General features: G+C 36.2%; 2 protein-coding genes and 1 long non-coding RNA gene across 7 annotated transcripts in view; 2 read left to right on the forward strand and 1 right to left on the reverse strand.

Annotated features, from left to right (window-relative positions):
- Positions 1–6,656, forward strand: part of LOC139979458 (uncharacterized) — a 70,907-nt gene extending 64,251 nt beyond the window's left edge. For all 5 annotated transcript variants that reach the window (XM_071990256.1, XM_071990259.1, XM_071990257.1 and 2 more), the window contains one exon: positions 475–6,656. In XM_071990256.1, coding sequence (XP_071846357.1) covers positions 475–669 — 195 coding nt within the window. In that variant the 3' untranslated portion in view covers positions 670–6,656. The remainder of the gene's footprint in view (positions 1–474) is intronic.
- Positions 6,657–8,628: 1,972 nt separating this feature from the next.
- LOC139979741 (PDZ domain-containing protein 11-like) lies at positions 8,629–18,214 on the forward strand. Its single transcript, XM_071990812.1, has 7 exons — positions 8,629–8,836; positions 9,770–9,861; positions 10,839–10,919; positions 11,642–11,698; positions 12,838–12,936; positions 14,120–14,180; positions 15,074–18,214. Exons 2-7 carry the CDS (start codon positions 9,787–9,789, stop codon positions 15,100–15,102), a joined length of 402 nt encoding a protein of 133 aa, XP_071846913.1. The 5' UTR covers positions 8,629–8,836; positions 9,770–9,786; the 3' UTR covers positions 15,103–18,214.
- Positions 18,215–22,211: 3,997 nt separating this feature from the next.
- Positions 22,212–24,353, reverse strand: LOC139980391 (uncharacterized). Its single transcript, XR_011797557.1, has 2 exons — positions 24,170–24,353; positions 22,212–22,983 (listed from the first exon to the last, which is right to left on the reverse strand). It is a non-coding gene; the product is annotated as an uncharacterized lncRNA (long non-coding RNA).
- Between the last annotated feature and the right edge of the window lie 31 nt (positions 24,354–24,384).

Genomic DNA, 24,384 nt, shown 5'->3' on the forward strand with positions numbered 1-24,384 from the left:
AGTTGTAATGAGAATGACAAAGACAATGCAAAGACTTTGATAGGTTGCAATTGAAAAAGAACCAAACAAATATTAAGACAACTTTTTTTGGAATTTTTGGGAGTAATCGTGAAAGAGAAAATAAAGACCTGAACATTTTCTAATTTGGCTTTCTTATTTGATGCCTGGTAGCATGAATAGTTCCTGGGGAACAACATGTTTGGAATAAAAGTAACTTCGTAAATTGTTGGTTTGCTTTAACCTTTATTTGAGGAACAAAATCTGGATCTCATCGTTGATGAATTTGCCATCCTAATTTTTTTAAGTAATAACCTGTGCATTTGGTAAACTGACCAAAATTAAAGCCAAAAATGTTGTGTTTATTGTACCACGACCTAATTGACATCATAGCTAAATACAGATCAATTTTAATTTGATAATGAACAATAAACAGTTACTGAAATATGTTTTTGTTTTTGTTTTGTTTTTGTACAGATTTGTGATGTCGCTGATCATTTTACTTCCGTGCTTCAGTTGGTCATTGAATCCAGGGGTAAGGCAAACAACAGTAACATGGTTCAAGACGTCCTGAGGCAGGCGCAGACGATGGCCGTGTTATTGTCTTCGTTAATGAGATCTATCAGAATGATGCAGAATTACAAACAAGATGGTGATCGCATCATCCTATGAAGGGCGATGCTTCCTGCAAAATGGGACAGAGAATTGTGGCAAAAATTCAATTTGATGGCAGTCATGGAAAAGTATTTGAATTGCTTTCTTTGCAATCTGTTGACTGAGGATGAGGTCAATCAATTAATTAGAACGACAATCAAGTCAGTGGTTGCATCATCATATGAAGATGATATGAGTCCCTATAGGGAACAGGAGAGATTGAGGTACGAATAATGATTGCAGTCATAGGGAATGTAGTTGAATGTTGTTGCAATCAGTCGACTGAGGATGAGGTCAATCAATTAATTAGAACGACAATCAAGTCAGTGGTTGCATCATCATATGAAGATGATATGAGTCCCTATAGGGAACAGGAGAGATTGAGGCACGAATAATGATTGCAGTCATAGGGAATGTAGTTGAATGTTTGTTGCAATCAGTCGACTGAGGATGAGGTCGATCAATTAATTAGAATGACAATCAAGTCGATGGTTGGTTGCATCATCCTCTGGAGATGAGATGAGTTCCTATAGGGAACAGGAGAGATTGAGGCACGAATAATGATTGCAGTCATAGGGAATGTAGTTGAATGTTTGTTGCTATCAGTCGACTGAGGATGAGGTGGATCAATTAATTAGAACGACAATCAAGTCAATGGTTGGTTGTATCATCCTCTGGAGATGATATGACTTCCTATACGGAACAGGAGAGATTGAGGCAAGAATAATGATTGCAGTCATAGGGAATGTAATTGAATGTTTGTAGCAATCAGTCGACTGAGGATGAGGTGGATCAATTAATTAGAACGACAATCAAGTCGATGGTTGGTTGCTTCATCCTCTGGAGATGAAATGAGTTCCTATAGGGAACAGGAGAGATTGAGGCAAGAATAATGATTGCAGTCATAGGGACGTAGTTGAATGTTTGTTGTAATCACTGGACTGAGGATGAGGTCGATCAGAAGTAATGAAAACTACAGTTGAGTTACTGCTTGCATTGGTCTCAGAAGTTGATACTACCACAGGACAAGATAGATTGAGGCACAAAGATGTACGATTTCAGTTATGAAAAATGTATTTGAATGTTTGTTAGGATCAGTTTACTGAGAATGAGGTCAATCAGGATGTATCAGAACTGCAATCAAGTCAGTGATTTGTTCTCCCCTGAAATTGAGTCCCCCCTCCCCCACAGAACAAGAAATATCTGAACAGAATTGTTGTGCAAATACAGATTTGCTGTCCTGGGTGAGAAGGTCTGAGTGGCCGAAAATCAACAAAGTGCTTCATTTAGTCGCAAAGATTTAAGTCTGGAGAGACAACCAAGGTAAATGATTAGGAAGTTTCGTCTTCTGGCTTAATAACAAAAGCCAATTCTCAACTATTGTTCTAGTTACAATAAAACAGGTCAACGTTACTGGAATTGACTGCAATGAGTAAAATATGACATCATGATGTAAATTATTCATTTTAACCTTTTGTACAGCAGTAGCCTTTCTACGACCCCCTTCCCCTCCCCCAATAGCTTATCAGGGATAGTTTACTTGGTAATATTACACTTTATGCAAAAAACCTGAGATATCAAAAACTCACTTGTGCATATATTAGAATTTAAAACATTTTAAACAATTTAAAACACCGTTTTTGTAATGTCTTCAAAAGACAGCAGAGGTAGCGCAAATAAGGAGATCAAAACGATCCATTTGGCCTGCATATTCATGATCCTCTCAGCCTGCATATTCATGACCCTCTCAGCCTGCATATTCATGATCCTCTCAGCCTGCATATTCATGATCACCTAGAACTGAACATCCTATTACCCATACCCATGAGAGGGGGAAAAGCCTAGGAAGCATTCTTCTTCTGCATAAAGAATACATTGCATAGGAAGCGTGTTCTTTGTTCATGGAAATGCATTTTCTATAAGATGTATCCTTATGCTTGAACCTGACTGTGAAGAAGGTGAACTTAAAATTCAACATCCTGTCAAGGACAACAACATTTTAAAATTTAATTTGATAGGGGAATTTTATCAATCAATGAAAGCAATTTTGACAAAACAGGAGTTATGCACATTGTCCTCTAAAGCTCTAAAATTCATGCATTTTTTGTTCAATTTTTATATGTCCTTTTTTTTTAGCCTAAGTGTTTGTACATTAAAGTGTGCTTAGACTACATGTGTGCCTTTATACAGTGACTTTTAATCAGTAGTGTCTGTGGTTGAATAGCAACTAAGGTATCTAGCATACCTATGTGTATTACATTAGTACTGTATATTTATATCTATATATCTATATTAAAATACCTCTTGAATTATATTTACTTTGTTATATTTTGTAAAATTTTGTTACGTTTATTTTAATTGTATAGTGTTACTGTAAATTTAATACTACTTATCATCTTTCGTTAACTATATAGTGCCATCAAGACCGGTCATGTCAACCGGTCAAAAGTCGGACGAAATATTAATCCATGTTTCAAAGGCACGGTGAAGCGTAAACATTCAAAAGATAAAAGTAATTTGACGGTGGACAGAGTTTTGGTCGTCAATCGGTGTCTTTTTTGCCTTTTTTTTGTTGTTGTTGTCTTTTTTGCCTTAAAACCAGAATGTTTACCTAAAGTAATGTTCCAAGTAACGATGCATGTAAAACCTTACCCACATACCTCAGAGAACAAAATACAAATGTATTTTCACAGAAACCCCAAAAAGCCTGATAGACTGCTCTTATCATGGTTGCAGTGAGTTTGTTAAAAATCTGTTGTAATTACTTTGAAAATTAACCAATTTGATGTATTAGTAAACCTGTCGTGTCTCACACAGAGTAAAATATGCAGTCTCTCTGACTTCTGGTTATTATTCTGCCTTCCGAAATAAGGGAAGGCGTTTGGCAGCTTTTATTTTCAAAACGAGGATAGGCTTTGTTTTCCAACTTAGTTGGGTTGTTCACATTTTGGTTAATCACTTTGGGTCAATTTCATGGGAATTTTTCTAGTTGTATTGTTGTTTCAAGTTGTTAAGGTATTACATCATTATACACATTATGCTAATATATATAAATATAGTACAGTATTGAATAATTTGTTTTTTACTATAGACAAACGTCTCCCAGTGACTCTTAGATATGCAGCAGTAAATCCCAGTGCAGCTTTTCTGACATATGAGGTCAGATATAATTAAAGTGAAACTGTTAAGGCTTTGTACACCCGATATATTTCAATCTGTGTGCCTTTTTTATTATTTACCGTGTAAATTGTTTGAGACTGGGTCTCATCTAAATATTTTAGGTTAGTTTACTTCTAGCATACATGACTCCTAGTCCTAGGTAAACATATTTTGTAACATTTCATCACCTTTGCAGCTTTTCTGGCATCCTACTGTGGCATTTTATTGCTTCACAGGGAATTTTGGCCAAGGCTCATCGGACATTCTGTCTGTGTTTCTTCATAAATGCACAGGTTCTATCGTGGGTGACTTTTGTAAACATTCATTGCATTCTTCACATTTTATATTTACATAATCATATCTGTTTGTGTCTTTGTTTCTGTTTTTCATATGATAATGCACCCCACTAGCCTTGTGTTACCTAACCAAAAAAAAAATTCAAATTCTCTTCATCAATTAAAAGTGGTTTGCCAAATTAGATTGTCTTTCCTTTAATTCATTCATTCTTTTTATCCTGCTTTGATGTTTCTTGTTTTTTTATCCTTTGTTGTTTTTTATGGGGGGGGGGTCTTTTCTTCTTTAATTTCAATGGATTCTAATTAAGAGTAATCAATGTTGTTATTAAGGTTCTACTCTCTTTCTAATGTTAATTGTTATATATATTTACTTAGTAGATTTTTTTTCACACCCTAACCATCTGATTTTGAAATTTGTTCATTCACCTTGCTATTTGCCATTAAGGTACTATTTTTATCTATTTTTATTCTATGGTCTGACTAAGGTTTTCTATTTACATTCCAATTACTTTGTATTGTTTTCTCTTGTTTTTGTTTGTTTTTGGTCTTCTGCAATGTCACTATGTCAAGGTATTATTATTATTATGTTCATTATTTATAGTATATATGTCTGAATGATGGCACCTTCTGTTATTGTTAATAGTTTTATAGCAAATTATGGAATTAGGAGTCTTGTAGTTTGAAGGGGGTCGGGTGGGGGTGGGGGAGGAAGTAGATACCATGGATTAATGCTGTAAATTGGTTGTTTAATGGTATACTTTGAGGAAAAATATATTTATTACACCCTAGAGGAACCAGGTCCAGTTATTGGTGACTTATAAGCAAAACTGGACAAAGACATTTGTTTTGATGTCACACCTTGTTAGGTTTTCTATTTTGTCGCACAACTAGGCTTACACTTTTACAGCCTGCTTATAAATTATTTGGGGGAATTTTGTATCAAATATGCATGGTAGAAAACAAAATTACCACCCCCCCCCCCCGACACACACATATATCATCCCCTGGCAGTATGGAGAGTGATTTGTGTATGCTGGTCATATACAGGAGAGCTGACATTTTCAGCTTACAGTTTCAAAGCAAAATTAGATTGCGAAAATAGATTGCGTATTAATTTATAGTTTAAATTGGGGAAAGAATATTGTACAGTCTGTGCTGTTTGATGATAATGTTGCAACATTAAACTTTCCTGTTTTGAAAAATGAGAGAAAATTTGATAATAGATATCAGTGAAGAGAAGTCATAAAGTGTGCATAAATTATGTAAATTAGAGTTATAAATAATACATCAATATCCAGTTACTTGATTTGTTTAATTATGAACTGAAAGTTACAACATATTTAACCACTCTGTCTTTGGTAAAAAAAAAATGTTAAAAACTGGTTAATGGGGAAAAATATATGTGAATATATTTTTGAATATATATGTGAATACATATGTGAATACATATGTGAACATATGTGAATATATTTTCTTAAAATAAAGTAGAACATTTTTGAAGAGGCTTTCCTGTGTCTATTAAGGTTACTTTTCTATATTTTCTAAAAATAAAATAGAAAGAAAAAAAAACACAGGAAATTCTTGATATGGCATTCCTGTCTTTTTCACCAGATACTTTCATCCAGATAACAGTTTCAACATTTAAGATACTTTCATCAAGATAATTACTTCAACATTAAAGTTATTGTAAGTTGCAGTAATATACCTGGTTACCATTGATAGATGTCTCTAAATGTATTTTAAGTTTGATGTTTAAGTGGTGTGTGCATTTGAGAGATTAAATTATACCTTTTCAAAGCCAATCTCAACAACATATACCCTGATCCTCTAATGCAAAGGCTTTACCCCTCATCCCATTGGCCTTTTTTTTGGTCATGTGAAATTCTGGTTAAATGTGATTGTCAGCAGGTGATAGTAGGGCAAAGTATAGGTACTTACTAAATTTACTTTTATTGATAATTCTCATGGTTTCCATAGTATTTGTAACCAAAAAAAGAAAACAATTTTTTCTTTTTTTTAAACTTAAATGAAAACCAACCAACAGGCAATCTTGGGGAATCATCTTGGCATCGTTTCTGTTTAATAATAATGAGCAGAAAGTGAAAAGAAAGTGTGGTTAAATTTTTAAGTTATTAAAATTTGAATCAGTATTAATTGCAATGTCATTTCAATGTTGGTACAGCATCTTGGCATTGTTTCATTTTAGTCATTAAAGCAGGAAAGGTTAAAGAAAAGGGGGTTAAATCATGAACTTGAAAATATATGCTTTACAAATTTTGAAGAATCCGTCTTAATATTGCAACATTTGTCATTTCATACAGAATTGTGTAAAAAAAAAAAAAAAGCAGAAAAAGCTGGTCTACATTCCTCCCAAATTTGTAAATGCTTATGAATTCCTGTAATTTGTGAGCAGTAAACATTTACAAAGTATCGAACCCTAGGAATTAATCCTAGATGATCTGTTCAATTATTCTGTTGTTTCACTCTTCTACTCTCTGTTTTTTTTTTACTCGAAGTGTTAATTGATATTTTTGTAAAGTAAAATTTGAATTTATATCCATTTTAACAATTGTGAAGGTTTTGAAATTCTAGTGTTTTGGGTACAATATAACTTTGTGAGAAAAAAATGACCATTTTGTTCTGTTTTATTCTATTTTGTAACTCCATGCCCACAACCACCCCCTACCCGGCCCTATCGATGTCACATGTTGTTGGGGCAGTCACAGACAGACACTATCACTGACGTAACACTTTCGTCTCAGTACTTTTGTGATCTAGAAGGGCAGCCTGTGAGACAACTCGTATCAGATGTTGGCCATAGGAATCATTAAGTCGTGTGTTAACAAATGTGTCATACAGTCAACCTATATAATTCACTTATGGGGAGGGGGGGGGGGCGATGTGAAACATGAAATTGTTCCCTCAACTTGCAACATGAGAACTGGTTGTAGGTGAATTTTGTTTTTCTTGAGTAAGGGCAGATCATGGCAATTTGTCTGAAATCTTCGACTGTCACCATCACTTGAATACAGGCTTCATATAACACGCCTACTCAATAATTGAATTACATATGTTGACTATCACACGTCAGTTAACAGATTACTTCGTCATATCCATATGGCCAACATCCGATACGACTTGTCTCACATGTTTCCCTTCAATCACCGTCATTAATGGAAAAATGTTACATTATCTTCAAAATGATGTATTTATCCTAAAACGATGCAGACTTTGAGAGTCCTTTGGATATAATTGTATTGTACTGTAGGCCTACAATCATTGGCATAGAGGGCTTAGGCCTGGACAGGACCACGGGGTGAGGGTACGTCTTTACTCCTCATCAATTTGCTAAATATAAGATGAACTAAGGAGAAATGTTCGATACAAATTTCAGAGTGATTGCTGTTTCTGACAAGTTTGTGTCTGAATTCATTTAGCATGAGGGAACTAGGAATATCTGAAAGGGCTGAAGTTTCGCCCCGTCTGGAACCCAGCTAGGACTCTTTCTTCAGCTTGAAAATGTTACGAGATAACACAAAATATATGGCAAAGCGCTTTCATCGTGCCTGTTTGAAAATTGATACAAAGGGAAATTAAGCACAAATTATCTCTCAGTAGTCCTTAAAGACTTCGTAATGGTGATGTAACCTAGGTTTACAGGAGTACGAAATAAAACTTTTTAATTGTTTTGCACATTTACTAGTAGATGGCTTATGAAGCTGTCATGGGTCCTCTTTCACACTAACTCTAACATATTTGGAGTGAAGAACTATGATATAGGCCAGCAAATTTTGCATACAGAATGGAAAAAAAAACACGATTTTTGCGAAAACGTTTCCATTTTCGTTTTCCACACTACAGTGCTTTCCAGTTTCCGCTCTTCAGCCACATGACGAAATGCAAATTTTCCAGAAAGTGCCATGTGCCATGCGCAACCGACTAATATCCTAAGGGTGAAGGCCTCATTCTCTTAGGGAAAGGGTGGCAATTTCTGTTTGGAGATAATTACTGGGTGATATGATCGTTTATCGAACATTTTATTCGATGCCATTGATTTTATATAATGTTGAAAATATATTATTTTTGTGTTTGCAGAAGTATTACAATATGTATTGAATAGTGGCAAAAAAAGAATCTTATATTTAGTTGGTGAAGTAGAACCACAAAATAAACGATTTGAGCTATGGTTATCAAATTTTCAAAATACTTTATAAACGTTGTAACCGGGGGTCATGTGAGGTTTAAGGGATACCCCTATCCTTAGTAGCCTATCCTATCCTTAACCAGGACAAAATGACTCCACTATTAGGAGCCACGGCAGGCCACAATTACTGGAATTATTCGAAGACCAATATAAAATTTAGAAACATTATTTTCAAGATGTTAAGAATATGGTTCTAGTCTTTCGGTATAAAGTTTTTCGGTATAAAAGTCGCAATTAACGAGATAGATCGATATGCATGACGCGACAGTAGATGGCTATTTTCACGGTTGGCGGAATCTTGAGTGTTATTCTGGTCAGACACAGATCCCCTGAGGCGTTCATTGAAAGTTCATTAAAAGTACAGTACAGTGGTGAGAATCCGTGAAAAGGGCAAAGAAGTTTATCTGCGACTCGGAGAAAATTGGTTTGGTTTCATTCGCAATTTGTCCAGAATATATATAAACAGGATCTGATGCGAAGAGAAAAGGCTGTTAATCCGATTGTACTTTGTAAAGGTTTGGAGATCGTAAGTAACGTTAGGCTTACTATGGCTTAGGCCTACAGTAGTATTTATTGTGCCAATTTGTACCAGTTCCACGAATGCTGTAAGATACCGATCATCCTCGTACTCGTAGTATCAATTATGAATTGATAGTACGATTACTAGGACTTTGTAAATCTTCCAAGAATGCCATCAGCAATTTAGGACTAGGCTTGCCTAGATTTACTACAGTTCAAGGTTTGGTTAGGCTGTTTTGCATCCTAACAGAGAGGTTAAACTTTTAGTCAGTTCCATAAAAAGAGCTTAGGCTAGGCTGCATTGAGAAGGATGGCAAATAACATTATCTGGGAATTCCCTAAGGGCGTGCCTATTCGCAGGGGTGCCAGAGGAAAATTCAGAGACCCATTTAGTTATTAGCCTGAAGAAAGATTTATTTATCTTATTCCCCTGGCAGCGAGATGAGTAATGACTTAAAGTACTTCCACTATTTCCCTGGCTACTGAGTGAATAACAAAGATGTCATGTTGTTGAGCTGTTAGTCACACAAGTAAGGCATCTAACCTTGTTATTCATCCAGCTGTGGGACCAATAACATGACCCATTCCCTTATAGTTATACCCCCAGTCCCTGGTCAAAGAAGGAAACACATGTTGAAAGCTACATGTTCTGTATAAATATTATTTTCATGAATAACATTATAGGTTTGTTATTTGTCTGGCTATCACGTGTAAGGACGTCATGGACAAGATACATCAAGAAGCAATATTTTATGTTTTATCACTTTTGTTCGGTGGCGCCATGTATCTAAACATGCAACTACAAACAGAGATCAAAATCAAGAGGACTTGGCTATGAATAGTCACCGGACTTAATACCCACCTCTAAACGAAAAGAATATAAATAGCTAAATTTCAATTTAACATTTACTAATGCAGCTTTATCATTTCACTCAATTAGCTTCCTTTAGATTCACCATGAATGGATTTGTTGAAGATACTGTTGGACTCCCTCTGTACGAGCCACCACCAAGGTTTATACCTCCACACCAGGTAAGAAGATCATAACTACTCTTTAAGGGAGGGAGTACACAAGTGAATTATTTGCCCACATATTTTCATTTGTCTGCTTTGTCTTTCCCTTTTTTATTTCACGTTTTTAATTGTTCCTTTCTCTATTTTATTGGTGATTCGACGTGTGGTTCGTTACCAAATTTGCACTGAAGTCTCCTATATGCAGATGTGGTTAGTTAGGATTATGATCCTATGCAAAGTGAATAATATCTAGTTTAAATTTTGCACATCAGCTTATGAATTTTGTACATCGTAAAATTCTGAGTTTATAACTTAGTAAAATTTCCTAGAGTGAGGAAGCCAACAGAAGTTCATTTGAAACATTATCCACATGAAGATCATGCACACCAGCTTGTAAAAAGCCTTCTTTTTGTTCCACTATTGCGGAGAGTGTCACATGGCATGTAATTGTTACACCCATTCCTGTTCGTGGGTGTTAGTAAACGTCCAATCAGACGGACAAGAGTTTACCTCAACATCAGACCACTGTCTTAAATACAGTAGGAGGTGAAGGCACTTAAATCATCATTACTGTAGTGCCGCTAACATGGTGAACAAATTTGTTTTGAGACCATTGCAAGTACAGAACCAAACCACAGATCCCAATTCACAAACCCCAAATATCAAATCCACTGAAAAACTTCGCTCTAAAACGTTACAAGGCAACAGTTTTAAGTAAAGAGGTCTGGTGTTTGTCAAAAGCAGATGCATTCATCTTCATATGTATGTACATAGCAAATTCTTCATTTAGCAAAAGGAATTTTACTATACTGTACCCTACCGGATCAATAATGTCAGTTTGACAAATTTATTTCAATAAGTAATGAGTGACAATTTCAAATTATTCTTTGAGAGGAATTGAGTATTCTCCAAAAACATGAGTAAGAAAGTTATTATTGCCAAAACGTCAGAAATTTGAATAGAATTCTCTCTCTCCTTTCTGTACTTTCTTTCAGAGAAAAGACCATCCAGATTATGACAACAACCTCTCAGATTATCTAATGAGATCTATCAGATTTAAGAGGACAAATGCTCCGGTAAATATCAAATGCTCTACAATATATATGACGAGACATCGCTACAGAACAAATTCTTGGGATGTGTGAAGAAGGCATTTAATACATGTACCTTTTTGGTATTATTCTGTTTGTATGTAATTTACAGAAATATAATTAGCATCTACCTGACTATTCTGTGGAATTGTGTATTTGCATGTATGTGTGTGTCCTTGTATGTGAACTTGTTTTGTATTCTCACCGATGTCTCGTACAAAGACAAAATCCTCGGGCATCTCTTGACAAGGATCACACTAACAGTGACCTCAGAAGAATTCCTTGATTATGAGGTATTGTTAAGGTTAGGGTATGTGATTTGAACAATTAAAAAAAAAGCAATGGGGCTCTCAGTGTGAATGTACAACAGATCTGTGTGTGTTAAAATGATCACCATTGGTATGGTAGTGAGAAGAGCCTTTAAACATTAATTGAACTAACTTATGATTGATTTAGCCTTTATGTCAAGTAGCCTCTTCTCCATCATTTTGGTTTTGCGAAATTTTGGTTTCGCTTGCATTAATTTCATTATGTTTTTTGCAATTTAGTAAACTACTGTTAGAGAAGTTTTTGGGGATATCTGCCAGAAAATATTTTTTTTTCCTAATGACTATTATTTATCACTAGTTACATTGACACTAAATGTGAAACATCAACTTTTGAGCAAGAGGCATACACTTTACTTGGCATTTTTTTTTCTTCTGCAGCTTGGCTTTCTCATAAGAGGTGGAACAGAACATAAGTGTCCTCTTTTTGTCTCAAAGGTAGAGTGCTTACTCTTTTACCGTATACTGAATTTGGAGAGGATTAGAATGAGGAATCTGATAGTTAAAACCACTTAAAGTGGATTATTCAGTTTGGGGAATACCAGAGCTATATCAGTGTGCTGATTTTTCCTCCGATTTTAATGTAGCTTAGTCGAAAAGAAGTTGTACGCTATGTTGATGTTCGTTCAAGACTTGGTTTGAAAGACAAAAATTTGCAAATCAAAGAATATTTCCTTAGAGTATTATCTTTGCATCCTACACTTGTATATAATTGAAAGATAAAGCTGTACTTTAATGGCAGCCATGATATGTCACCATGTAATGTCCATCAAGTTTGGCTCTCCATCTCTCTCCTTGCTGACTTCTCCATCCTCTCCCAAGAAAAATGGAGGGGGGGGGGGGGAAGGAGCGGGTGGAAGAAAAACATCTGGAACTAACGGTAGGCAAGTTTGCAATACGAAATCCTCAATTGTGCCACCATCTAAAGCAGTGCTGTGTTTGCACACCTGTGTAAGGCGTCATCACAATACACTTTTCCACCGTTTTTCAGCATCTGTCAAACATTCATGAGTAAGGGCTCTTGGAGAGTCTTGGATATGTATGATTCCTCAGTCATTGGCAGTAGACTAGCAATTTGTTCAGTCTTTTCTCCATATTCGACAACAGTCAAGAGTACTGTAGACATCTTCAGTGGGGAGTAATGCAAGCAAACCCATTAGTGTTTGTTTGACATTGACCAACAATGATGCATCTAACCAGGTTATGCAAAGTCCAAGAGCCATTTTCTATCATGTCGTACTGGCACGTTTACTGGCACGGATTCTATGACAGACATGAGGTTTATTCGCGAATTCGCGGAATATCTGTGATTTCTTTTTTACCTCGGGGACAAAAACTATTATCCTAACACACTGTAGCATACGCAAACTGGAGCCTATACCGCAATTTTTGCAAAGTTCCATGATTTTTTTTTTTACCCAAGGCTCATCCCTGCTATTATGATAATGATGATTTGTTAATTACAGAGTTAAAACAGGGTTGCTGTCATGTCATACAGTCCTGGAAATGTATGCATTCAATGACTATTGTTGATGTATTATCAATGCTATTTTACTGTCGTCCTTCATCTTTGGCAGGTTAGCGAAGGATCAAGTGCCCAGAGGCTAGGAATGAAACCAGGGGATCAAATTCTCAGTGTGAATGGAATAGACTTTGCCAACATAACCCTACAGGAGGTACTTATTCTTCAGCAGTTTAGCAGTTCTCTAAAATGAATTGAAGTAATGGATGCAATATTTGGTAGAAAATGTTTAATCTATAAACTGTATGTTCCTACTTGTGGAGAAGATGCAATTAGTGGGCAAATATTTGTCATTTCTATGCAGCAAACAATCTACATTAAATTTGTGCTCATATGTTACGTGTGGGTTATTGCTACATTACATAAACAACAAACCGCTTTGTAGTTACGCCAATGTGTGTAACTTACAGGATCTTATTAAGCTAGTGTGATTGTCAATAATTTCTGTCACATCGAGTTGTATCACAAGAGATTTGATGTCATTATGAATGTGACCCTCCAAAAGGCTTTAGAATCACAGAGGTGCAAAAGGCATCCTTGCTTCACCCTCTCCAAGCACCATCACTTTAAGGAAATGCAAGAGGGGGGGGGGGGTGCTGCATCATTTGTGGTTTCTCTATCACTCTGTTAACCAATTAGACATTTTCTGAGCCTTGTAGGTATCTAGTAATAAAATGCAATTTGTTTGAGGATACCAGAAAACTTCATCATAGATTTAATAGTTTCAAACCGTAATATGGACAGTTTTTCTTGCCGTAACGGTTAGTTACGTGTTGGTTTCTCATGTACATGAGAAACATAATGTCACAAAGTTGGACCTGGACCAGATCGTCCAGATGGAATCTTGGGGGGGGGGGGGGATTCCTGTGCTTAATGTGTAGTACTTTACAGTTATCTAAACAAGGTGGACACAATGTGTTACAACTTAAAGCCAATGCAGTAATCTTTACCTCAGTGCCACTTTTGCAGTTTGCAGAATTGTGTTTCTGAAATTGCATGTTCATCCAATACGCACCCCTTTTTTTTGGCAAATTATTTATTAATCTGATGTAAAAAAAGAACATTTCAAATGTCACTCTCTTTCTTTTCCTTTACTACTGTATCTACCTCTTCAGTGGAGATGAAATCAAATTGCACATTCTGATGACCAGAAACATGGATTCTAAAACTGCTAGAGTAGTACAATCTTTCCTCAGTAAAATTGTTTCCCCAGTCCATGAACCCTGTCGACATATAACAAATAACCTGCCCGGAAATTATTAGCTATAGTCCTTGGAACTAATGTATTTGTTTCTTGTATTGTATTGTCTCTTCTCTTTTGTTTTTATCTCCTCAAGGCTGTGGACATTCTGAAACAAGCAGAAAACATAGAGATCAGGTTAAAGTTCTTTCCTTATTGTAAGTTATTTTTGTTATTGGAATTGATAACAAAAATTTTAAAACATTCAGTTGGCTGTTGATAACATATATGTGATTTTCATTTCATTTTTTTACCGTGAGCCATTCTCTTTACGTAAGAAAAGACATACAAGTTGGTTTCTTTAAAGGTTATATACAAAGAAAATTTTGCTTTGCCTGGATAAAGTGGTTCAATAGTTTACTTAAGTTGGGATACTTTTTCCTGAAACTATTGCCCTTGCTGAAGTAATGACTACAACAACAGTGCTGTATTTTCCTTCATGCTCCATATTGTACACAACTTTTTCTTCGGTGTCAGTGTCGGGGTTGATGTTGTAGTTAATATACGACATCAACATGCTGAGAAAAGACATTTCATAGAGTTTTCGGAGAACATTGCAGCGTTATCTTTGGTGTGTTTGCACGAAGAGACTGATCAAGTATAGAGCACCTATTTAACAAAGAAATCTGAATTAAATATTCAGTTTAAACCAACTTTAAACTTTTAACCTAATTCCCTGATGAAACTCGCAGATGATATATCTGTGGTTGAACATGGAGCAGCAGATCATATTGTTGTTGTTTAGTTATTTACAGAATAGAAGGTGACTGTGGGACAAGACGAACCTTTGCATGTTCTTGTATTAATATGTGCTATGAGATTATGCAATGCTTTCATGAGTTAACAAAAAGATTTTGACGTCTCTTCTGATCTGATTTGAAACCAGTGTAAGCAATGCGGCAGTTCGCGTAGTAAAATGCCGTTTAAGTCTGTATTGAAACCAGATTCTTTTTAAAATGTGAGGTTATTTTATTAACCTAATTTTGACCTTGCAGAAGATAACTATATTATGATCCAATTTCCTTTTATTTCCCCATTTTATCCTTCACAGCCTTCGAGAAGACCTATGCCCAAGAATGAGTCTGTTATGTGAGCTTGGACATGAGCTAAGCCAGTAAATGTACCGAGAAGACTTAATCATACAGGGTAATCAGGACATGAAATATATATTGAAATACCAAGTCAAAATTTTAATGATAGAAGATAAAAGTGTTCCCGAATAACTGTTTTTTTTTTTTTTTTTATTTATTTATTTTTTATTTGTTTCAACACATATGGTAATACAAGGTGAACAAGACAATATAACTACAAATAAGTAAAATATGTGAAAGGAAGTAAACTAAGGAACCCTTTTGGGCTTAATCGAATAGAGTACTCCCATAGTTTGTTATAGTTTGTGATACTCGAATTGAAAAAAATGACGAGGCATGTACTTATCAGGAAATTTACAATGTTCAGACCATTTGATTTACCTTTTAAGGATACACATTTGTACTCTTGGCCAATTGTTAGTTACAAATTGTATTATTTGGTCTGACTGTATTTTTTACCAAATTTTTACTGTATTATATATAAGGCTAGCATTTTCTCAATCCACCAATTTTTGCCCCCCTTTTTGAAGTGCTTTTTTCTTGTTCCAACAATTGTGGCAAAAATTAGACTAGGTAATCCGTAAGTTACTTTGTAAGGAAGCCACTCGTCGTTTCATGTCGGGATAACTTGTAAAATGTGATATGCTTGGAAGGCTACCTTGTTTTTGAAATGACTATTTCCTAAAATGAGTTGTAAATTTCTCTGCAAAAAACAACCTTGATGATAATGATCACTGTCCAAGATTCAACAATGCCAGAAACCTTGAAAATGTTACAATATTTGTAACGTAAACCACCACAGCATGGATATCCTTTAAATTGTGATGAGAGTGGTATGTTCCATACCAAATGTTTTCAAATTAATTCTTCTGCCTCAAAAAAGTTCTATTAGCTGTTATAATCCTCAACCATTTGCACTGACAGCCCTTCACAGCTTTTTTTTTTTTTTAATTCTTGTGCTTTACCATAACAGATGGGCTTTTTCTGACAAAAGTAAGGTATGAACCAAAAGGTACATCTTGTGTGTCACAACACTAATACATACATATTTACTATTAAAAGAAATCCAGCAGTAAATGTTACCTCACCAAACCCCAACCGAGAAATCGGTTGCTGTTTCTGCCACAAATTTTGTGAATCATTACTTGTTGGTCGACTCAATATTTAAATCTGATATGTACCTTGGAAGAATGGCAACTGTATGAGATTGCTGTCCAGCTCTTCTAAGCTGATAAATGTGGGGGTTTTGGGGGTGGATCTTTGTGAACTTAGTGCTAAGAAAGCATTTTTTGGGGTCTACATATTTCTCCATTTCAGTGGAGGAATAAGAGAGAGATGGTGCTTGTTGGGGTTGGAGGGGGAGGGTGGGGGATGGTTGGGGTGGAGGGTGGGGGTGGGGGTTGGTTGTGTGCTTCTACTGAGGTGCTACAAGCCTTGAATATGCATAAAGCCAAAAGTTTTTTTCTCTGCTGTGTTACTGAAATGTGATTTCTTTGTCTTTATTTTCATCATATACAAATTGTTTGTAACAACTTCTTGGCACCAACTCCAGGAGACCTGTTAAGAGGGAGAAATTATTCTTAGACCTACTTTTTGAAATGATTTTACCCATGGATCCTTTGAAATGAGAATGTCACCAGTATCCAGATCAATGGCCAATGATCAATAAATCTGAGGCCTTTCTAAAAAAAAAAATTCCCATATTTAGCACCAATTTGGGGGGGGGTGGTTGTAAGGAGGGCAGGGTTATGGGACTGTGGAAGGGATGGATTCCACATCTTCAGATATAATAGGGCCATTGTTCACAGACCTTAGTACTTGAAGCAATTGTTTCCCTAGATTTGAACTTGCTAATTGTTGCCGGATTTTGTTTTTGTTCTTCCTCCATTCCACACAGAATGCAAGCTTTTTTTTATTTTTTATTATTCCCCTAACTTGTGGAAGAATTCAGAACCATTATTGATCAATTCTCTGCATTTTCAGCTTTAAATTTTTTCTTGGAGTATTGTCAATAATATCTCTTGATTTTTTTGTTTCTATTTTCTCCTCAGCTGTGCATTAAGTACTTAAGATAATGCTGAAAAACTAGTTTTTGTTCATTTCATAGCGATTAACATTTGTTTCATTTTTCAGCATACACAGTGTTTCTTTGCAATGCACACAAAGCAAGAATCACACACAAAAATTTTCTATTTTCACTGAAAAATTAATGTTTAAATGATGTGATGTATATTTGCAATAATATTTGGTCACCTCTTTGTTCCGTATTTTGTTCTATTTTTTTTTCCCCGTTTAGATTTTTTTTATCACATAATAACTCCTTTGAATTATTTAATTGTCACCTCAATTTCGTTTGTAACAGATGTGTAAATATTTATTTTTCTGGCAAAGAAACAAACGTAAGACACTTTGTTTTATGTGAAATACTTTCATGAAAGTAAAAACAGAAAACTTATGTTATCTTTCTCAATAACATTTTGGACATGGAACTAAAAAGAAAGGCTAACTGAAATTTTGAGGTATGTATTCATTATTTTTTTTTAAATATCCATTCCTGTACATGAATCCACATCTCTGGTTTTGTACTTCAGTTGGAAAGACTAAGATATAAGATGATTAATATTTCATGTTAGACAGCATTGAATCGTAGCATCCATTCTGGGAAAAATTTTACCATGAATTGATATTTAACAAAATATGTGTGAATACTAAGCACAGTGGGTGCTGCTATCGTATCATTGTAAAAAAATACCATCTTTTTTATTGGGCTTGTATTTCTCTCTAAAAAAAGATTGGAGCTCTTTTAGTTTCCATTTTCATATTGCCAATTAATCGCACTGCCTAGTTAAATCATTCACCATTTGCCTTATTGTAGATTGATAGATATTTTTTTTGGTGGGGGAGAGGAAGGGGGTGGGGGAAATTAATTGTAGTACCTTGATGAAACCGTGTACAGAGAAATGTAGAAGTATTTAAATTTGAGTTATAATTCAGGTGAAATATCTACTACCTTATTGATTGTATGTTTGTGTTTTTAACATGATTTGCTCCTTTTAAAGTTATCCACGTTTTGGGATGAAGAATAAAAAGTTAAAATTAAATCATAGGTATTGAGTTGTTTCATTTTCCGACGGTAGCAAGCTGTGTGTGCATTTTCTGGGATCGATGGTGGTGTGTAACACTTCTGTTACACCTCATTCGAACTAGGTCAGATTACCAACATTAGACGTTTCTTTTCATGCGAGTCTTCACACCCTTTAAGTGCTGTTTAACTGTAATATTAAACACCTTGTCTAAGGTTCAAACCCCAGAAGTTGAAATCTTAATATTCTGCCTTTCCTCCTTCCCATCCCCTTGCTGAAATTGCCAAAATTGACCCAAACTCGATTTCGCCCAAATGACGTAACAGGGGGTAATCGATGCTCGGGAGCCCAAATCTGCAACTCCCAGGTCCATATCTGTTTCCGTACGGGAGATACGTGGTCCCAGAGTACAAGATAGAAATACGTGTTCTTTATAAGACTGTGCACAATTTGGAAAACATCCTCTTTTCAGCCCCCTCGCTTGTCCTCTCTGAAACACCCATCGACATTAAAATTAGACGTGGAGTAGAAGACACCCTTGTCTTTGTTATACACCAATTTCGTGTAATTATCTGACCGGGAAAGGCTTTTTGTTTATATTATTTCTATTTGCGCCAAAAATAGGTGTTTTGTCTTGAAAAGTTAAAAAAGCACCTCTTTTTGGTACCCGATTCGAAAATAAACTTCAGATTCGTAATCAGCGTGTCGCGAACTACCAGAAAAGATATGATGATATATGTCCCTTATTAATCTAAAGCATGGATGAACTCTTAACTTTAAGCATATTCCAACGTTTTTCCACGAAAGAGCTACAGACCTACTACACACAAAATATGTAAATGTCACTGAACGGCATCCGTAGGGACATCGTTTTTTGGTCCACATTTGAGTTTCCATCATATCTTTAATCTGCTTCTCATGCATATCTTTTAAATGTGATTGTTATAATGACCACATCTAAGGAACTTTAAGTCGTATTTCTGTATCCAGTGGAATTGTCTCGCTGAGATATGAAAGGATGAATTTTCCGTACGTTTTCACGGTAGGCCCCTCTGTTCAAGGTCAATGCACGACTATAACATTAGGTCCACTAAGTGCGGATATTGGTCTCCATTTGCCACTATTGCAGTAAACCCAACCGAGCAACTTATCTACGGTGTCTCTTAAAAGACATTATTATTAACAAAGTCGAAAAGAATTTTTAGTCTCTTTGGTGTCATTTTAAAAGTATTTCTGATTACATTACGTACAGATTCGCACTCCATCCTTTTCTATGAGAAATGACCATATGGGAAACATGACAATGACCGTGATAAAATCAATTTCAAGATTACTAGCGATCAATTCGCTCAATTTATTTCAAAAAAATGGTTGAAAAGTGACATGAATTCCACCTCATTCATTCATTTTATTTGAGTATGTTGAACGCTTGCGATAACATGTCATTACGAATCATTGCAGACGCTCACCCAAACCGTTAAAAAATACCGCCCCTCCCCCTCTCTTCCTACACTGCGCTCCCAACAGTGGCGGAGCGTCCATTCAGTCCCCCCCCCCCCCTCCTGACAGACTCAAATGGACTGATGGCGCTCTTTTCAGCTATTTACCAGAGCCGTATATAGAGAGAGTTTGGCCAACCATGTAACCGATTTGGATTGGTCGAGAGGGAAAACGCCCACACAGGGTGGTAAAATAGGTCCACTTGAAAACTTTATAGCTGGCGACACGCATACTCACAGTGTATAGACTATCGTTTGTGTACACGAAAAAAGTACGAAATTACGAAAGAAATGGTGCTGGGGATGCTGCAATCGGTCAGAACATGGATATTGTTGTTTGATTTTCCGACTGACCATGAAGAAGAGGAATTTTTTGGAAGTAGAAAGAACAAGATGGAGATCTAATGAAAAAAGTCTGTGTAGCCTATAGGCCCATAGCCATAGTGTAATACGAGTAGGCCTAATCATGTACAAGCAATGCGAGAATTTTACGTTCAGACTGGTTTCTGTAATTACATTTATGGCTATTCTCTCTCGTTTTACGATCCACAAATTAGATTTCATTATGCCAGCTCTCCTAATCATAGGCATGGCAGTTTCAGTCGCACATATAGCTATCCTAATTCCTAGTTATTGTATGCCTAGGCTATGCCTAGCCTATATAACTTTTAGTTTAATGTAAAAGGGTGGGCTAGGCATAAGGTAAAGCCCGAATCCTAAGTTAAGCCCGAAGCATAAGTTAAGCCTGGGCTAAGTCAGACCTGGACCATTCTTGCTATTACTTCAACTGTTAGTGTTATAGCAAATTACATAATATGGCACAGTATAAGGCCCAATTAAACTAGGCCTAAGGAAAACAAAGTAGCCTAGGCCTAAACTACTTAGGCTAGGTCTATACTCATTGGCAACTTGTGTACACATACAGGCCTAATTATATAGACCCTTTAAGTATGCCATAAACAAGTGCCCAAATGGTTAAATGATCTTGGTTTGTGTTAATTGTCAGCATTGGCCTAGCCATTTTAGGCTAACATGAATTCAGCCTAATTTTTTCTTCTTCAAAAGTATAGCCTAGGCCTTGGTTTAATTTGGATACAGTTAACTATCATTTATCAAAGTAGCAGGGGCCTAGGCTACATTTCAAAGACCACTAGGCCAAGGCTAATTATGGTACTGGTAGCCTAGCCTTAGTTATGCTTATTGCAAAGACTACCCTACACTCTTGTCTTGGTCACTGAATTATCTTAAGAGCTCTGTCACTACATGTTGATAAAGAAATGTTCAAAATATTGCGTAGGCCTAGCTTGGGCAATGCATGGTTTCCTTTGACTTTTTACAGCAAGACTTGAATTGATTTGAAAATTTAGTGTTAACTGGTATTTCATTAAAAAGCAAAACTGTCTGTGCATTCCAACGGAGTGCAAATTAAGAGGGGTGGGGGGGGGGGGGGATGCAGTATGATACACCTTTCAAGTTTTAACACATTATAAATGCACTTATGACAGAAACTCATTGCATCAGTAATTCCTTATTCCCCTAATTGACACCCACATTGACAATTGAATCTTTTAAAAGTATCTTTAGACAGTAAATTACAACTCCCTGAATTTCAGGACTTTTTTTACAAATCAAAGGTGACATGTGCTCTGAAGAAAAACTCCTAACATAAAAAGCCACAGTTAGCAGACTGTGATAAAGAAGAACCTGGTGAGTGACTATTAGACTGAAATCCAGTTCCTGCAACCACAGCAATAAAGTCTTTGTTTTAATCAATGCACTTGTGTGTTTGAAACTTTCAAATGGACACTCAATGGCAGTTGGTTAAGATATAAGGTTTTACCTTCATCATGGAGAGTTGAAGGGAATCTGCCTCATCATCTGAATAATGGACTCAAGGATAGCATCAAATCATGATCAGATAATACTTTTGAGCAAGTAAATATCTGGCAATTTGAAAGTTTGTATTATTTTTTTACATATTATTTAAGCTGTTTAGCTCACAAAAAAGCAAATGATCAAGTGACAACAACCGATGCAGTATATTTAAAGGTATTGAAGACTCGCCCTAAACGGCGCTCTGAAAAAGTTTACTTTCCGTTGCTTGCAAGTGAGGTTTTTTTTGTGTCGCTACAAAATGCAGACAGTAATGAAACCTGATACCTTGTTATCTTTTATCTAGACCTGAGATGTCCACGCTGCTATGTGCACTGTGTTGTGGGTATTGACAGTGATGTTTGTATTGACTGTACACTTATGTCTATTTACAGATGATAGCAAGCTGTGTGTGTATTTTCTGGGATCAATGGTGGTGTCTAACACTCTGTTACACCGCATTCGAAACTAGGTCAGATAACGGGCATGAGATGTTTCTTTGTGCGGGAGTCTTCACACCCTATAAGGAGAAGTATTTATATCCCATTAATAGAGATAGAATTATGTTTCAATTGGTAGCATGCAACTTTAAATTTTGAAAACATTAGATACAATCAAACAAATGACAAGGTTCATTTACGAGGTAATCTACTGCCCTATATTTCACATTAATCTGTCACATCAGAAGGTCACAGCTTTCAATAATTATACAAACAAACTTCCTTGATGGGTGCTTGGTTACATTCCTGCAATTTTCAAGTTTATCAATGTAATAAGTTGTGAATGTGGCAATGTGGAGAAGCTTTGGGATAATCTGTGGATAAGACTGCCAGACTATCAACAAGATTCCACATCCATGCAACTCCAACTGCTTCCTTCACTTCCTTGCAGATTAACCACATGTCCAAAAATAAGTCAGCATTGGTTAATGTAATTAAAATCTGGCTTTCTCCTGAGCTGGCAAATACACATGAATTGTCAAGTACAGAGGTCAGTGTGAAACCGCTGAAAATCTTCTCAGCTTTCAAGAAAACAAAGACCTGAAGCCAAATTGACAGAGACCACGCTTATACCATTCCACTCTCATAAGATGAAGGTATCACACACACTTCATTTTGTTTCTGCGATGCAGTGCCTGGTAGACTGTGAGGGTCACCCAATGGATGTTTTAACAACTGCCTGGTATATAGAGCTCTGCAACAGATAATTCATCCTGATGTCGAGTCGTCATCCTGTCATGGCCTTGAGCAAACTGAACCCAGTTCAACACAAAGCAGCTATTGAATTCTTGTCTAGGTACTGTCAAATCCACATCACCATCATTGCTGGTTCCAGCTAAGCCGACCATAATAAAAGAGTACAATGAGGGTTGTTTAATTCACCCAACAGAGCTTGCATTCCAGTACCTTTGGGCAGCTGAAAAGATATTCAGAAATTGTTATATGAGTGTCTTTGTATGCATGCTTATGTGTGATTTTCTTGCTTTACAGAACAGCTCCATTTTGATAAGCTATGTAACGTGGAAACCTGCCAATCATATGTTTGAAATAGGACAGGCTGAAACGATTCTTAAATGAAAAGCTTAATGACTTCTTACATTTTGATACATCACTGTTCAGGTTAGGCCAGTACAGTAAGGGCAGTATGAAGAATAAGTAACAATTAATAATTATCATTATGGCCATTTGCTGCCTGCATAATAACAAACTGAATGATGTCATCAGCCCTGTGCTCAGTTGACAGAACTGACAAGTAGGCACACAATGTCAGTGTGATCCATGAAACCTTATTAAGGACATGACCATATAGTATATATGTTAATGGAAAATACATAAGCTACAACATACACCAGTACTCAGTTGTTGCAGGTTTTTTTTCTCTCGACAGACCCATTCAATCTATTGCACCTACTATAGCCTAGTACTACATTCCTGAGAAATTAACACCACAATATCAGTCTTAGGTTTGCCCACAGACTCCAGACTATTGCTAACTCATACACTCAAGTTTATAGTTTAATTAATAGAAAAAAGGACCAGGAGAGACACTCAAGTCCCCATTAAGGACCCTAAGGCTATATGAGAGGAATAAAACCGAGGACATCAAATGTCATACCCAATTACAATGCTTAATGTACTCATCCAAAGCATTCTTAAACCCATTCACACTACTTGCAATTCAACCTTCTCAGGCAAACCATTCCATCCATTCACAACCCTTGTATTAGACTTTAGAGAAAAAGATATGCCGAATATTAATCCTACTTTGTAACTTCTGGAGGTTAAGACAATGACCTCTGGTACAACTACTTTTGGCAAACCTGAAAAGATCAGTGAAGCATAAATTGTCATTTTATGTGTAGCCCTACTCTATTTAATTGATGGATCTATTAATGTAGGCCTGATGCTATAGTTGTGCGTCTGTAATCTAGCCTAGCCAGGACTGTGATGTGTGCTTTTCGTTTGTATGACTAAAGTAGGACTAGTAGTATGAGGCGTAAAATAAACAAGTGTAATGACAGGTTTTCAGCTAGTTTTCTATGCATTTCAGGTGTGAAGATAAACGTAAATATTATTAACTAACGCATACTCTAATTCATTACCTGATATCCATTTTGTTCCTCGTGTGCCTGTCAAAATCTGACATTCTGAGTCGCTTCGTTTGTTCGCAACGAGCACAGTGTGCAAAGCTGATATACTATTGTGTGTGATGTTTTTCGTGTTTCGCGTAACTGGTAACGGCATCTGGACCTATTTTGATGCCCATGGTTTGCGTGTGACGTCACAAATCGCCAGTTGGCCAAACTCTCTCTATATA

The sequence above is a fragment of the Apostichopus japonicus genome, chromosome 14 (assembly GCF_037975245.1).
Source record: "Apostichopus japonicus isolate 1M-3 chromosome 14, ASM3797524v1, whole genome shotgun sequence".
Classification (NCBI taxonomy): domain Eukaryota; kingdom Metazoa; phylum Echinodermata; class Holothuroidea; order Aspidochirotida; family Stichopodidae; genus Apostichopus; species Apostichopus japonicus.